The sequence below is a fragment of the Diadema antillarum genome, unplaced genomic scaffold, assembly GCF_040938485.1.
Source record: "Diadema antillarum isolate AM-2024a unplaced genomic scaffold, OU_Dant_1.0 seq00000728_RagTag, whole genome shotgun sequence".
In the NCBI taxonomy this organism is placed as follows: domain Eukaryota; kingdom Metazoa; phylum Echinodermata; class Echinoidea; order Diadematoida; family Diadematidae; genus Diadema; species Diadema antillarum.
In genome coordinates this window covers 556,714-570,569 of record NW_027271630.1, presented here as the reverse complement: position 1 = coordinate 570,569, position 13,856 = coordinate 556,714, and the positions used below count along the sequence as shown (strand labels likewise).

The 13,856-nt window shown below is 38.2% G+C and overlaps 1 protein-coding gene across 1 annotated transcript in view; it reads left to right on the top strand.

Annotated features, from left to right (window-relative positions):
- Nucleotides 1-232: 232 nt before the first annotated feature.
- LOC139738186 (pregnancy zone protein-like) overlaps nt 233-13,856 on the top strand; it is a 38,261-nt gene continuing 24,637 nt past the window's right edge. The window contains exons 1-10 of the mRNA XM_071648845.1: nt 233-278; nt 4,995-5,218; nt 6,237-6,386; nt 7,012-7,191; nt 7,879-7,960; nt 8,606-8,786; nt 9,627-9,858; nt 10,073-10,217; nt 10,721-10,824; nt 13,168-13,219. Coding sequence (XP_071504946.1) covers nt 5,117-5,218; nt 6,237-6,386; nt 7,012-7,191; nt 7,879-7,960; nt 8,606-8,786; nt 9,627-9,858; nt 10,073-10,217; nt 10,721-10,824; nt 13,168-13,219 — 1,228 coding nt within the window. The 5' untranslated portion in view covers nt 233-278; nt 4,995-5,116. The remainder of the gene's footprint in view (nt 279-4,994; nt 5,219-6,236; nt 6,387-7,011; nt 7,192-7,878; nt 7,961-8,605; nt 8,787-9,626; nt 9,859-10,072; nt 10,218-10,720; nt 10,825-13,167; nt 13,220-13,856) is intronic.

Here is a 13,856-nt window from a genome sequence, read left to right as displayed (position 1 = left end):
ATGACCACCGTTTTCAGCCCAGCATGTATAACACCTGTCTCATTCTTCTCTTTTCCTCCTCTCTATTTCTTTACTGTTTCTAGACATCATTTCCTTTCATCATTATCATCCACATGTATTTACTCGTCTAAGCCCACACATCTATGTACATTGTATGCTCCAGTTTTGTGTGTATTTTGTACCACATTAAGTCTGTCATTCTTCTTGTTCCTGTAATTTTTTCACAGGGATTGGTGAAGATGGTTCTTTGCAATTTGTCTCAATTCCGTTGAGTTTGGGTAATACAGTCAATTCTTTCTAGCAAGGTTGCTTGCCTCTTGTCACTGCTGTAGATAGAAAATGCTCAAATATACACACAAAAAAATGCCATGCTTATGTACAGCATTGTGTTCTTGTAATCGTGTTTGTGTTGTTGAAAGTACTGTCTTGAGAGTAAAGATTTAATGGAAAGCTTGTCACCTTTATGTGATTTATTTTCTCATCTTCTGCATGTATGATAAATTGCTGAAATTAGTTGCAATTGTCATTTATGCTAATATTTGTGTTCATTTACAATTGCAAAGTGAACTATACTCTGCTCCCTGTATACACTCTAGCCCCTCTGAGCGTGATGAAAAGTCATATCCACTCTTTATCTATACCAGCATTTACTTTAAAAAAAACCCCAAAACAATGAACAATGCAAAATGTCATTAGACGTAAGCTTTGAATAGAGCATGCGTTGGACTCTTATGTTGTGTACTACGTTAAGGGTACCAGAATGTGGTCAACGAAAGTCATAATCTGGTGAGCTCATCCTTGACTGCTGCGTACGTCTTCATATGTGACCCGCGACAACGGTTTCAGGCAAAAATTGCAAGAGCAAATTCCCTCCAAGGCTGGGTACAAAGATTTTGACCATTATTTTTGTCGATTTGGGGTTTTTGTAGAAATAGAATCTTTGATATATAGGTCAATCCATTTCAAATCATCCAATGCTTGTCACAAAAATTGTAGGGGGTTGGGTGACAAGTTGTCTGAAAATTGGATGATTTGACGTGGAATAACCCATATGTTTTCTACATTTACACTAAATTTCATTGCATACGATTAAGATTTTCCTATCGAAAAAGGAATTTTAATCTCCCTATGTTGGATCGCACTCGTCAGTTTCAATCTTCTTTCGAATGCCATGCCAATATGCCCAGTATTGCTGCGGCATGGCGTCTTGCGTGTGATTGGCTAGTGCGTTGCATGCATTTACATAGTTCGGCTTTCGGAGACATGTCTCGCAGCGTTACAGGAATGTTTTGTGCACACATGCATGCTCCATTGTTGTTGCTACAATAGATATGCTTGCTGTGTAGTGTACAAGTATGCTCTTCGTTCGGCTTTCTATCCAAGCTTTTCTACTGCAGTGTTCAACAACGGAAGTGAAACAAAAGTAAATAGCAGCACTATAGGCAGCACTGACTTCCGACGTGAAAAAAAATACGATACGGAACATGGTTTGAACGCATCAGAGTCGCAAATCACCATACAAATCGTGAAACATGTGATCGGAAACTCACTTGTCAATTACAGCAAAATGACGTAATCATGTAAAAAGAAAACTTACAATATTCTCGAAACTGTGTAGGATACGTACTTGAAGTATCAAATATGACAGCAGGTTAACACAAAAAGACAGCAGAGGAGAGGGAAAGAGCAGTCATATTAAATGACCAATATTCAAATATTAAACATCAAAATTGCACCGAACTACTAAGTAGTTGTGTTTGTTTGTTTTATCAATACAATAAAAACCACCGCACACAATGCAACACTTGCACGGCTTGAAAAACAAAACAGGAAGCGTGACCCTTGCCAGCTCTAGCATTTTTTTTCTGCATTAGAAAGGGTCACCATGATGAAAAAAGAAATCAACCACAGAAAACATGATTTGTAAAGATGTGGATATGAATGCGTCACTCGCTCCTGTTACCTGTGCACAGGGGCATGGCGTGTGGGTGCCATTAGGTAATATGTGCACAATACACACGTACACCAGTGAGCTTGTAATTATCGTATCCGCCATCTTGAAAGACGTACCGGTAAACGAACCCGGAGCGAAACGCATTGTGTTTCAGCTCCATGCGCTGAGTTCCGAGGAAGGTGCCTGGGAAATTAGACTCTCTCTGTGAGCCAGTCAGAAGGCACTGGTTGCTAGAGGCGGAGCATAATCTCGATTGGCACTATTGTACAGATGGGTGATTTTCACTTCGCATCGCCACTCTTTGTCTTTGAGCAGAGGTGAACCTTCAAAGCCCATTTTCTTGCATTTTTGTCAGGCTAACAAATTAAAAAGTGCATTACAATGTATATTTCGTTTTGTATGACCACTTACGCTACTGGAGAATACAAGTGTTTTATATTAATCCAAAGCTAAGGAAATGGGCAATGTGATTCAATGAAAAAGGCAATGTGATTCAATGAAAAAAATCCATTTTCAAAATTCCTGACTTTTGCCTGAAACTGTTGTCGCCGGTCGCATATGAGTTTTATAGCAAAACAAGTGCGCTACTACATTTGAAAAGGTACCTTAGTAAAAAATGCAAGCAGTTTTGATACAGGAAAAAAACAAACAGATATTGATAGGAGAAACTCTAATCTTTTGATCAAAGTCATTTTTCTGGTCAGCATAAAAAAGGGGGAAAATACACAAATAAGCACGAATTTAGGCCACGAATGCAGACACTCTTGTCTACATACTTTGGGAACCTGGTATACCACATTCTTGTAAGGAATGGTCCAATAGGAAATGTCTTGTAATCAAAATATGCAGTCCATTTCTTGACTCATGTTATGCAGTACCAGACAAAACTTGTAACTTTTGCTAATTACATACCCCATGGCAACAGCTACATGTGTAGGCACCCCGCCCCAAAAAAAAAAAGAAAAAAAAAAGAAAAAAAATAGAGATAAACTTCACCATTTTGTTCATCGCTGTGTGCACATGATTATTTTTTCTTAAGTTACAATTCTTAGAGATGGAGGGGATTTCTTTGTTACTGTTGCTCTTATTGTGGGGTAGGTTTTTCCTTTTTTTTTGTACAGAGGGGCTAATCTGCAGCCTTATTACTTAAAAAGTGAGAAAGGAATTCTGCATTTAAAGAAATTGGTTTTTTTTTTAATCTATTTGTTCCCAAGTGCCAATCAAGCATCATTTGTCAGTGTTGCCCATCACTAAAAAGGAAATGCTTCAAACATGAAAGGAACTGCATTATAGCAATTGTTCATCATCCAAAGGTTGAAGAGGAGAGCCCCCAGTCAATCATCATATTTACCCCATGTATTGTATACTTGTCTAATTTGTTGTAATCAGAAGCTCTCATACCTGTTCGGGTTTTAATAGAATATCAAGTAACATATCTTTGTTATCTATTTGTTGTGTGGTAGAGTAGTCATATACAAACATGTATACTTGTACCCCTGTCTACATCTGTCTACTGGTATTCTTTTGCTTTTTCTATCTCCCAACAGCATGTGTTTCTCTCTGCCTCTCCCTATTCTGTAATCTGGCTGCCTCCCCCCCCCCCCCACTACTTTCTACTTTGTGTACAAACTTTATTGCTAACAGATATCATTTGAACAGAATAACTAGGTGTAGCAAAAACTGAATACTATGCGCTTTTTCTGTATAATGCTAGTATGAATATATTCAATGATAGTGCTGAACCTTATAACATTGATGGAAAACCTTTCTGATTTGCATTGCATGTAAATTGGAATGATATTGTATTTACTCTTGCTTATATCCCTCCTCTAGAGCTTTACTCTGTGTGTGCTGTTTATTTGCTTGCTTACCAACAAAAGCGTATGTCAATTCACCTCCTGAAGACAGTTGTCTGTCACATTGGCCAAATAATTCTACTGATGATATATGTAGCTAGCCTTTCTCACAACAAATTATCAAAGTGAAATTACTCCCAAAAATCCATTAATTCAAGTAGTGATGTCGTTATTTTGAATACCCAATCAATGTTTTTGCCAAACTTGCCCTCATACCATCAATTAGATAGTATGTAGACTCATCCCAAAGAGGTCATGAATCAAGCAAATATGAATTAATTTTTCTGTAATTTAATACTATAATATAATAATACTTCTTCAAAAATATCTCAGATTTTTCACAGTGACTTCTTCATAAAGGAAAAGTTCAAAGCATGGAGGTTCAGAATTTATCAGTGTTTACATGCAAAAATATTTCTGCATTGCCCCCCCCCCAAAAAAAAACAACAACAAACAAACAACAAAACAAAAACAAAACAAACAAACAAGCAAACACAAATTGAATGCAGTCTTCCCAGAGGATAGTGATAAGGTTCCCATATGTTCCTCAAAATGTATTATGATGCTGGTATAGCACTCAGAATAATCCTGCAGGCTTAGCTGTCTATTTCTGTTGATTTATTGCATTTAAAGGAAAAACAAAAAGTAGATGTTCAGTGCCTGTTTTTTATACAAATGTTAGAAAAATTCACATGAAGGTAGCAAAGTACTGTAAAACATGATATATTCGCGGCATGAATTTTTTGCGAATTGGTACCGGCAGCCTTTTTCGTGGCATGAAATTTTCGCGAAGTGCCACTGACGTTCAATGCATAATAGTGTAAACAAGGACTTTCGCGTGCATTTTAATTTCGCGAATCTTGGCGCTCGCGAAATTCGCGAAATTAAAGTGCACGCGAAAATTCCTCGTTTTACAGTATTTCAATAGAATGACATCACAAGGAGATAGGGAAATATCTTCATGTGGTACAAAAAAAGATATGATGCAGCATGTATCCTCTTTCTACAAAATGTATGCCCTTTGAACTAGTAGCTATGTCACCATTCTATCTTGTGATAGCTACAAATGTATGACTAATGTAGCTTTATAAAGAGTCTTGACTAACTGCTACTGTCACTGTCAACATTGGAAAATCCATTCCTTTATTATTTTTTTCTTTAAAATCCATGTCTTCTTCCATCAGTACTGGGCGGGTCCTCGTTTTCATCTGACTTCAGTTTTGTTCCTCCCACCGATCCTCCTGTGGTGATCGTGGAGCCTGGAGACCTCTACTCACGAGAGCTCAAGTTCCGCGTTTCATCAGACATGGTGCCCGAGACGAGGATTTTGGCCTATTACATCACACTTGATGGAGAGATTGTCGCAGACAGCATTGCTTTCAGGGTGCAAAAGAAGTTTGAGAATGAGGTGAATAAGACTAGGGTGGAGAAATTTCTTCCCATGATCAAGCAGCAGATAGTCACTTATCTGTTCAATGGATAGGAAATACCTTGAGAGTTAGAAATTGACATACATGTAGATGTGCTTTCGTCTATGCAAAAGTTTTGTTAAGAATTGCAAACTTGAATTGTACAGAAATCAAAGTGTTTTGCAATAGAATTTAAATGCATCACTTTACTAACTGGGAAATGTATGTAAAATTTTGTATAGTAATTGACTCAAAGTTTATTTCTTTTTAAGCTAAAGAGAACACAATAAGTGAAAAAAAAAGAGAAAGCATAGGATACTGATTACAATACAGTGCATTTTGTTTGGGCCATGGGGATTATATTTTATTTTTTGACTGTATGCCTAGGTCTTTTCCTTATGAAATTTCATTGTCTTCTTTACAAAGCAGTGATTTATTTACACTATATAATCACATGTAATATTTATTCTGAAGGAGGCAGTATTCTTCAATAATTCACGAAGTCAAATGCATATCAAATCAAACCCTTTACTGTCAGCAAGCAATCAGAAATGGGATAAAATGCGTAAAAAGGATAAGAGGGGAAAGAGGAAGGAAGCAGCATGGCAAAATTCTGACATCTTTGGAGATAGAAGGTGGAAAATTTGCAGATTTTAGGAAATAATAAGTTGTTGAAAAGATCCAGTGACAAGTTTCAAGTTTCAAGTTTAGAGTTTGTGTATTCTGATCATCCCGTATGCAGGACTGCACACTAACCATTTTTTTTTTTTGCTACTGGTCCGACTGGTCTTGTGCACCAGTAGGTACCCAGTTACTCTTTTTTTTTTACTGGTCCATTCCTGAAAAAAGTTACTGGTCCGACAGTGATTTTACTGGTCAGGGACCTTTGAATCATTGCCAGTGTACAGCATTGCCGTATATGATTTAAAGATTACTTTCACTGGACAGGAATCTTCACCAGAACATGATGTTTACATTATATGTGATGATTAAATCCACTGGATTTTTGTCTTCAAGGTGGACATCTCGTTCAGTGATGAGGAGCGGATGCCAGGGGCGGAGACAGAGATCACCATCCGTGCCTCTCCTGGCTCCCTATGTGCCGTGGGTGTGGTAGACAGGAGTGTCCACATCTTAGGTGGTGACAACCAACTCAAGGGTGACAAGGTAGGCGTGGTCATTATCTCTCTGGTATTGTCTCTCTTTGTTGGTCCAAGATGAACATATCAGTGACAGTGTAGTAACATGACGCATTATGCCCAGGAAATCACTAGCAATATGCAAGAAATTCCAGCTTCAACAAAACTTCCACCAAGCCAGGTACACAGTACACATGACTTACATCTGACTAGTTGATATCTCATTATTCACCCAAAGAGTTGAGACTGCTTTCTCCTTATTCTGTCATGAAGCCGACCTGTATGTCAAGGGGGGGGGGGGGGGAGGGAAGAAAGAAAAGAAAGAAAAACCAACTTACTTTTGCAACAGTGATAAAGAGTAAGTAAAAGCAGTACTAGAAAGATCACACCATGTCTGTGCTCAAATTGCAATGCAATATTTTGTTTTTGAGCCCCATATGTTTGTCTGGTCCAACTTTGATATACTGTGTATCTCCACTAGTGGGAATGCCCAAGCAGGCCACATGTGTTGATGATTTCAGCATTAATTCACTGAGTGGCAGTCGTGGCAATACCGTACGTGATTTTTGTGTTATTAGTAATTAGCCCTTTGTACTGATATAGAATCTGGTATAAAGACATAAGTGTCTATTTTGCTTCCTCTGTACTTTCAGATCTTCTCCTCCCTAGACCGCTATCAGCTGTCCTCTACAGGAGGCTACCTGGAGCCTAGTACACGGTGTGAGCCAGAGGAAGATGAGTACCCACAATTCTTTCCCCTGGGCCGTAAGAAGAGAGGCATCTTCCTCCCTGGATACGGGGCAAGGTACCAAGATTCCTCCAGGGCATTCAAGGTCAGTTTTTATCTCACCGTGCTATAATTGAAAGATAAAGATACATTAATTAGGCATACAGTGTACTTGTATTTTTGAATTTTTGAATATCGGGAAGATAAAATTGAACTTTACATGAAATACCAATACTTATTAGCAATTTTATTGTGCACAATACCTATGTGTAAATTCCAAGTTCATTTATGATGTTCAAAACCCTATAGACTTTTAACTTGCTACTTTTTGAGATTTTTGCTCAATGAACAATAATTGAAAGTCACTTAAATAATGATATTTGCTGTTTTCTTGTTTATGTATCTGCTGCTAATCTGTCTTTCTCTCTACCCCTATATGTGTTTGCTGTGTTACAGCACTCGGGGAGGAAATGTAAATTTCATGATATTGGCAGATGTATTTTAAGTGTCCACAGCATTAGAAAAATGCAGATGGTAAAAGGTGCTTGATTAGTTGAAGTTTTACATTGATGTAAAGACTTCCTCTGCACCTCTATGACTTCTCATCTCCCAAAATGTGTGCTCACTTATTTAAAGGTTTAATTTTTATGTGCCACTGTAGAACAGTAGAGGAGGGGAATAGCTTCATGTTGAAATGTTTTAATTCTTTCTTATGTATTATACTGTCTTTCTGTGAAGTAAGCTGGTCTTCTATTGATTTTGTTAATATTCTTTTATGCTGGTGTGATAACAGGATATGGGATTGATTTACATCACTAACATGGACGTTGAGACCAGTCCATGTGTTGGCATGGCTTCAATGACCCAAGGTGGTGGTAAGTCAAATTAGCCTCAGCCTTAATGTTGCATTGTCCTCTCTTTCAACTTTTTCCCTCCCTTCAAATGTGTTTTCTATTTCATTGCTTGAGTAGTATATTGGATTTTATCACAATACAGTGACAATTGTTTTGTACTGTAGTGTGGATGTATCACAGCGATGCATGCTGCCATGTTACATTGCGTGAAATTGTGGTGTGCCTGAGTATGGTCTTGCCAGTGAGATAGAAACACACACAAAAAAAGGGCCAAACTTAGTTTGAGAAGATGAAAGGAAAGACTTGTGTCTGTATCCAGGAAGACATACTGTAACAACATCACTTAGCAACTTGAATATTTATTATAATCTGCATTCAGAATTATATGTTCAGATATGCTATTAAGAGCATCCATTGAAGCTGTTATGAGTCATAAGTGAGCTGCCTCTATTTAGTATGTGTGGTGATCCTGCAACATAAAATGTTTTCACTTGTGCCCCAGCTCTACAATTCAGAATATCCATGAGTTTATGTGAGTAATGCTGGGGAGCTAGGGAACATCCAATACTGACCACATGAAACCTTATGCCCTATCTCTGTGCACAGACATTTCTGTATGAGTGAAAGGAAAGCAGTCATACCACTCTTTAATTTGTCCATCCCTAGATATGGCAGAGGAGACAGCAGAGGATCCCATCGCTGTACCTCTGCTCCAAAGAAACAAGGTGGATGTTGACTTGGATGATGCCCAAGAGCAGGTGGAGATACCCAGCAATGCCCTGGAGACGGCACCAAGGATCAGGTCCTACTTCCCAGAAACATGGCTCTGGGACCTGCGAAGGACTGAGTGAGTCCAAGACCTTAGTTTTTATCATCTGTAGAATACTTAAAGGGATGGTACAGTATTGGTTGGGAGGAGAATTGGGCTTTTAACTTTTTGCGAGGTACCAAGAAAACACTTGTGAAATAGTGCAGACCATACCATTTTAAGAGGAATTCAAAGTTTATTCAATGAAAATCGGGTTTGGAATGACTGAAACATCCAAAAACAAAGTAAAACAAAGCGATCGTAATAAAATTTGGGTCGATACTTTATTAGAATCGCTCTGTTTTAGGTATCTTGGCAATTTTAAAACCAATTTTCATCAAATATACGTTGAATTCCTCATGGAATCACATGCTCTTTCATATTTCATAAGAGGTTTCTCATTATCTCATCAAAAAAAGTTAGAAACCTGACATTAGGTCTTAACCAAAACTGTACGATCCCTTTAAAGCTGACACTTGATGTGGATCCACCTATTCGGGATAAAGCTTACTTCTAAGTTATCTCTGATCTCCAGTTTGGCACACACCAACTTGAAGCAAAATTCCTGTTAAAACAGGCACTTTCGTCGTAAACTAGAGCTATTTGACAAAGGTGAAGCAAACTCTTGATACTAGAATGGACCACAGTAGAAGTGCTGTGATTCAAAAAAGATATATTTGTCATTTCCTTTGTTAGTTAGGGTGATTTTAATGATAGGTTATGCATGTCATTGTGCCTTCGAGCATTAAACCAAACTCTTTTGTTGATGCCTTTGTCTATGAAATATGCATTCTTTACCTTCAACCTCATGATTCAGACCTTAGCCATTGTTGTTGCATACTATGTATTATGTCAATGGTATCATACTTTATATCTCAGTTCTGTCACTGGTGAGACTTCAATCAGTATGGAGGTCCCAGACACCGTCACTGAGTGGATTGGGAGTGGTTTCTGCACCTCACCAGAGTACGGAGTGGGCGTGTCACCCCCCACCAAGCTTCGCGCCTTCCAGCCATTCTTCCTCTCCTATACCCTTCCTTACTCTGTGGTCAGGGGTGAGGTCGTTCCAGTCAGAGTGACTGTCTTCAACTATTTGACAGAGAGTCTGGTGGTGAGCTATGGATGGAAACATCTTTGCATTTTCATATACTAAATTACCATTTTCGGTTTTTCCTTTGTAGTGATGTCACATACCCTTTCTAAATGTGATAATCATGATAGAAGTAATGTCTGTTAATGAAGCTCTGTATCCAATTAAACTTGGTGCTCAGTGTATTACACAAACTATCCTAATGATATCATTCCTATGGTGTCAAATCATCCAGGTGGAAGTGACTCTAGAGAGGACAAATGACTTCAGAATGGCAAGGAGGAGTCGCAGCAGACAGAAAGTGTGTGTCGGTGGATCCCAGTCTCAGTCTGTGGAGTTCCGCATCATCCCCAGGACCCTCGGCAACATCGCTCTGGAAGGTAACAGTCTTGGGTCACTCTAAATACCGTATATGCCATATATTTAGCAAGTCTTATTTTTTTGTGTGAATCAGGACTTCCCAGCTATTTTACAATGCTAATAAAGCACAGAGTATTCAGTGTTTTATTAGTAGCCATGACAAGTAATCATTGGCATGCTTGCTCTGGTTGGACACGAAACAAGGATCTATTGATTACTGGATGGATGTCATATCCGCTAGACTACTGAGCTTCTGTCTGGCAACCAGTGCTGGTTCTAATCCTTTCAAGTCCAACCCAAGTATGTATGCCCATGTTTGTTTGTTTGTTTTTTGTTTGTTTTTATCATGGCTACTACTGAAACACTGAATATTCAGTGCCTTTTTTACATGTAAGTTGAAGGGCAGTTTGTCAATCAGATACAACAAAAACAAACTGATGCAATAATACATGAGTTTAAATAAATCAAGTATGACTGTTCAGCACCATGTAATCAATTTCCATTTGACACCTTACCTTCACAGCCCTTGGCCTATCCGTAACTGATGGAGATGCACTCTGTGGCAACGAACTGGTCAGCGGCATCATTGGTGCCAGGGATGTCATTTACAAAGAACTTCTTGTTGAGGTTAGTCATCCTCTCTGCTCTCAGATTGGTTGATTTGAAATCTTGTCCATAGATGCTCTTCGCAGTGACCCACATGAATTGCTTATGGTTAGGTACTGATATTAAAAGTATATTGATACTGAAAGTAGGAGAGAGAGAGTCAAAATGCTATGATCTGATGGTTTGCAAGAAAAGTTATGTCAAGGTCCATCGTGTCCAAAAATATCAAGGATCAATTTAAAACTTGTGCAGATTCTGAACACGCTGACGATGCTGAAACCTTTGCAATGCAGTCAGTTGAAGAAAAACAAAAACAAACAAGGGTACAGCAGATCAAAATTGCAAACATTTCTCTCTATGATTTGATGTCACAGCATGACGAGCTTCTTAGACTCTTTGTCTTCAAAATACCAGTGCACCATTTATTTCACTAATCCAACATTTTTACCAACTTCAACACCTGCAAGGAGCTGCATTATGTGAAGATTAATCCGTACCTTTATAAAAGTACAATGTATTTTGCTGTCTCGTATTTTTAAACTGCAGCTTCTTCTCTATTGCTCTTTGGAATTCTGCTGAATTCACTTTGTCGTCTTCTCATAATGCATGTTAGATGTTGAAGATATGCATACAGGGTGGTCCACGAGGGGTTTTAGCATGTCGCTGCAACATGCTAAAATTCTTGTGCAACATCCTAAAAAGCCAGCAACATGCTATGCAACATCCTCAAGAATTTGCAACAAGCTTAAAGTAAAAGTATTCAAAAATGTGCAAAACATGTGCATAACATAAGAAACATCAAACTACCAGATACTTTAGATATTTGTGTGCAAAACACGAGAGAGAACATTGAATGTAAGCAGCACAAAGAGAGATAAGCAGCAAAATATTGCGTACTATGTACTCATCGTGTGCGCTCCGCGCATATTCAATTTCTGCAATATTCTCAGATTCTGAGCTTCCAACATGCTAAAATTTCAAGTTGTGGACCACCCTGTGCATATCATCATATTATTACCGGTATACAGCACAATGGCAGCTCTTAGTTACACAATTACAAGCATGGATCAGAAACTAAATATATTTCATGTTTATCTGACTACAAAAAGTATGTTAATTTCTTATCATTTGGTAGCTTTATGAGAAAATGTTCAGATATTATTGTCCCCGCCGAACGAGTTCGAGCAGGGGACTATGAAACGGGCTCCGTACGTGTGTGTGTCCGTGTGTCCGTCCGTCCGTCCGTGTGTCCGTCCGTCCGTCCGTCCGTCCGTCCGTGTGTCCGTGTGTGCGTCCGTGTGTGATCAAAATCTTCAATTTGCTACTTCTCTGTCATTTATGAGCCAATTTTGATTCTGTTTGCTTTATATGATAGCACTACATGGGAGCTTTGAAACTTCTACACAGAATTTCAGTCGTGACCTTTGACCTTGACCTTTGACCTATATTGTACATTTTGCTACAAAATGCTACTCCTTCGCCATTTCTAACTCGATTTCGATTCCGTTTGCTTTATGTGATGGCACTAGGTGAGGGCTTCAAAACTTCTACACAGAATTTTGACCTTTGACTTCTTTGACCTTTGACCTTGATTTTTTGACCTATATTGTACATTTTGCTACAAAATGCTACTCCTTCGCCATTTCTAACCCGATTTCGATTCCGTTTGCTTTATGTGATGGCACTATGTGAGGGCTTCAAAACTTCTACACAGAATTTTGACCTTTGACCTTGATTTTTGACCCATATTGTACATTTTGCTACGAAATGCTACTCCTTCGCCATTTTTAACCCGATTTCGATTCCGTTTGCTTTATATGATGGCACTAGGTGAGGGCTTCAAAACTTCTACACAGAATTTTGACCTTTGACCTCTTTGACCTTTGACCTTGATTTTCGACCTATATTGTGCATTTTGCTACAGAATGCTACTCCTTCGCCATTTCTAACCCGATTTCGATTCCGTTTGCTTTATGTGATAGCACTAGGTGAGGGCTTCAAAACTTCTGCACAGAATTTTGACCTTTGTCTTCTTTGACCTTTGACCTTGATTTTTGACCTATATTGTACATTGGCTACAAAATGCTACTCCTTCGCCATTTCTAACCCAATTTCGATTCCATTTGCTTTATGTGATGGCACTAGGTGAGGGCTTCAAAACTTCTACACAGAATTTTGACCTTTGACTTCTTTGACCTTTGACCTTGATTTTTTACCTATATTGCACATTTTGTTACAAAATGCTACTTCCGGCGGGGACATATGTTACGCACCGCGTAATTTCTACTTTTCCTTGTTTGTATTGTCATTGTAGTCATACACATAGTATCCTTTCATTTCCTCTTATGGTTCTTTTATTCATAGGCAGAGGGTGCTGAGGTTGCAGTAACTCAGAATTGCTACTTCTGTCCTGAAGGTATGTGGGTTAATTAGAATTAAAGGAAATCTGAGATTTTTGTTTCAAGTTATCTAATCAAATTTGAATTTTCCTATTTATTTTCTAAAAATATTTGCAGTTTGACCATTGTGTTCCTTTTTAATGTTGTTCTCTGAATTCTCATTGAGTTGTCATATTTGTTTTATTGCATTGAACCCTTGCATAATATTTAGAGTAAAATTACAATGTTTCTAATGATTCAGGCAATGTGAGCATTCATATTTTGATGATGCTATGTGCTTATTTAGAGAGTTGTTATGATTCCTTTGTCATTTGTCACCACCTTATCCTGATAAAGTTACAAACAATGAAGCAGCAGAATAAAACTAGGTAAATAAGATGATTTGCGTGAAAGAGAGATGTTCCAAGTATATCCAAATGTTGATCTTTACTACTTAATTTCAGAGATTATAAGTAATTTAAATTTTCTCCTGTGTTAATGAAGCACTTATTCAAGTGGTGTTGTGAAGTGACTTGTGATAAGTGCTTGACTGTATTCTAAGCTTAAAGACACAGTTTTCATAAGTTAGTGTGGTTGTATGTGGAAATAAAATGTGACAATGTTATACATCTCTATTAAGATTTATATGAGACTTTTTGCACTGGTAACTTTATC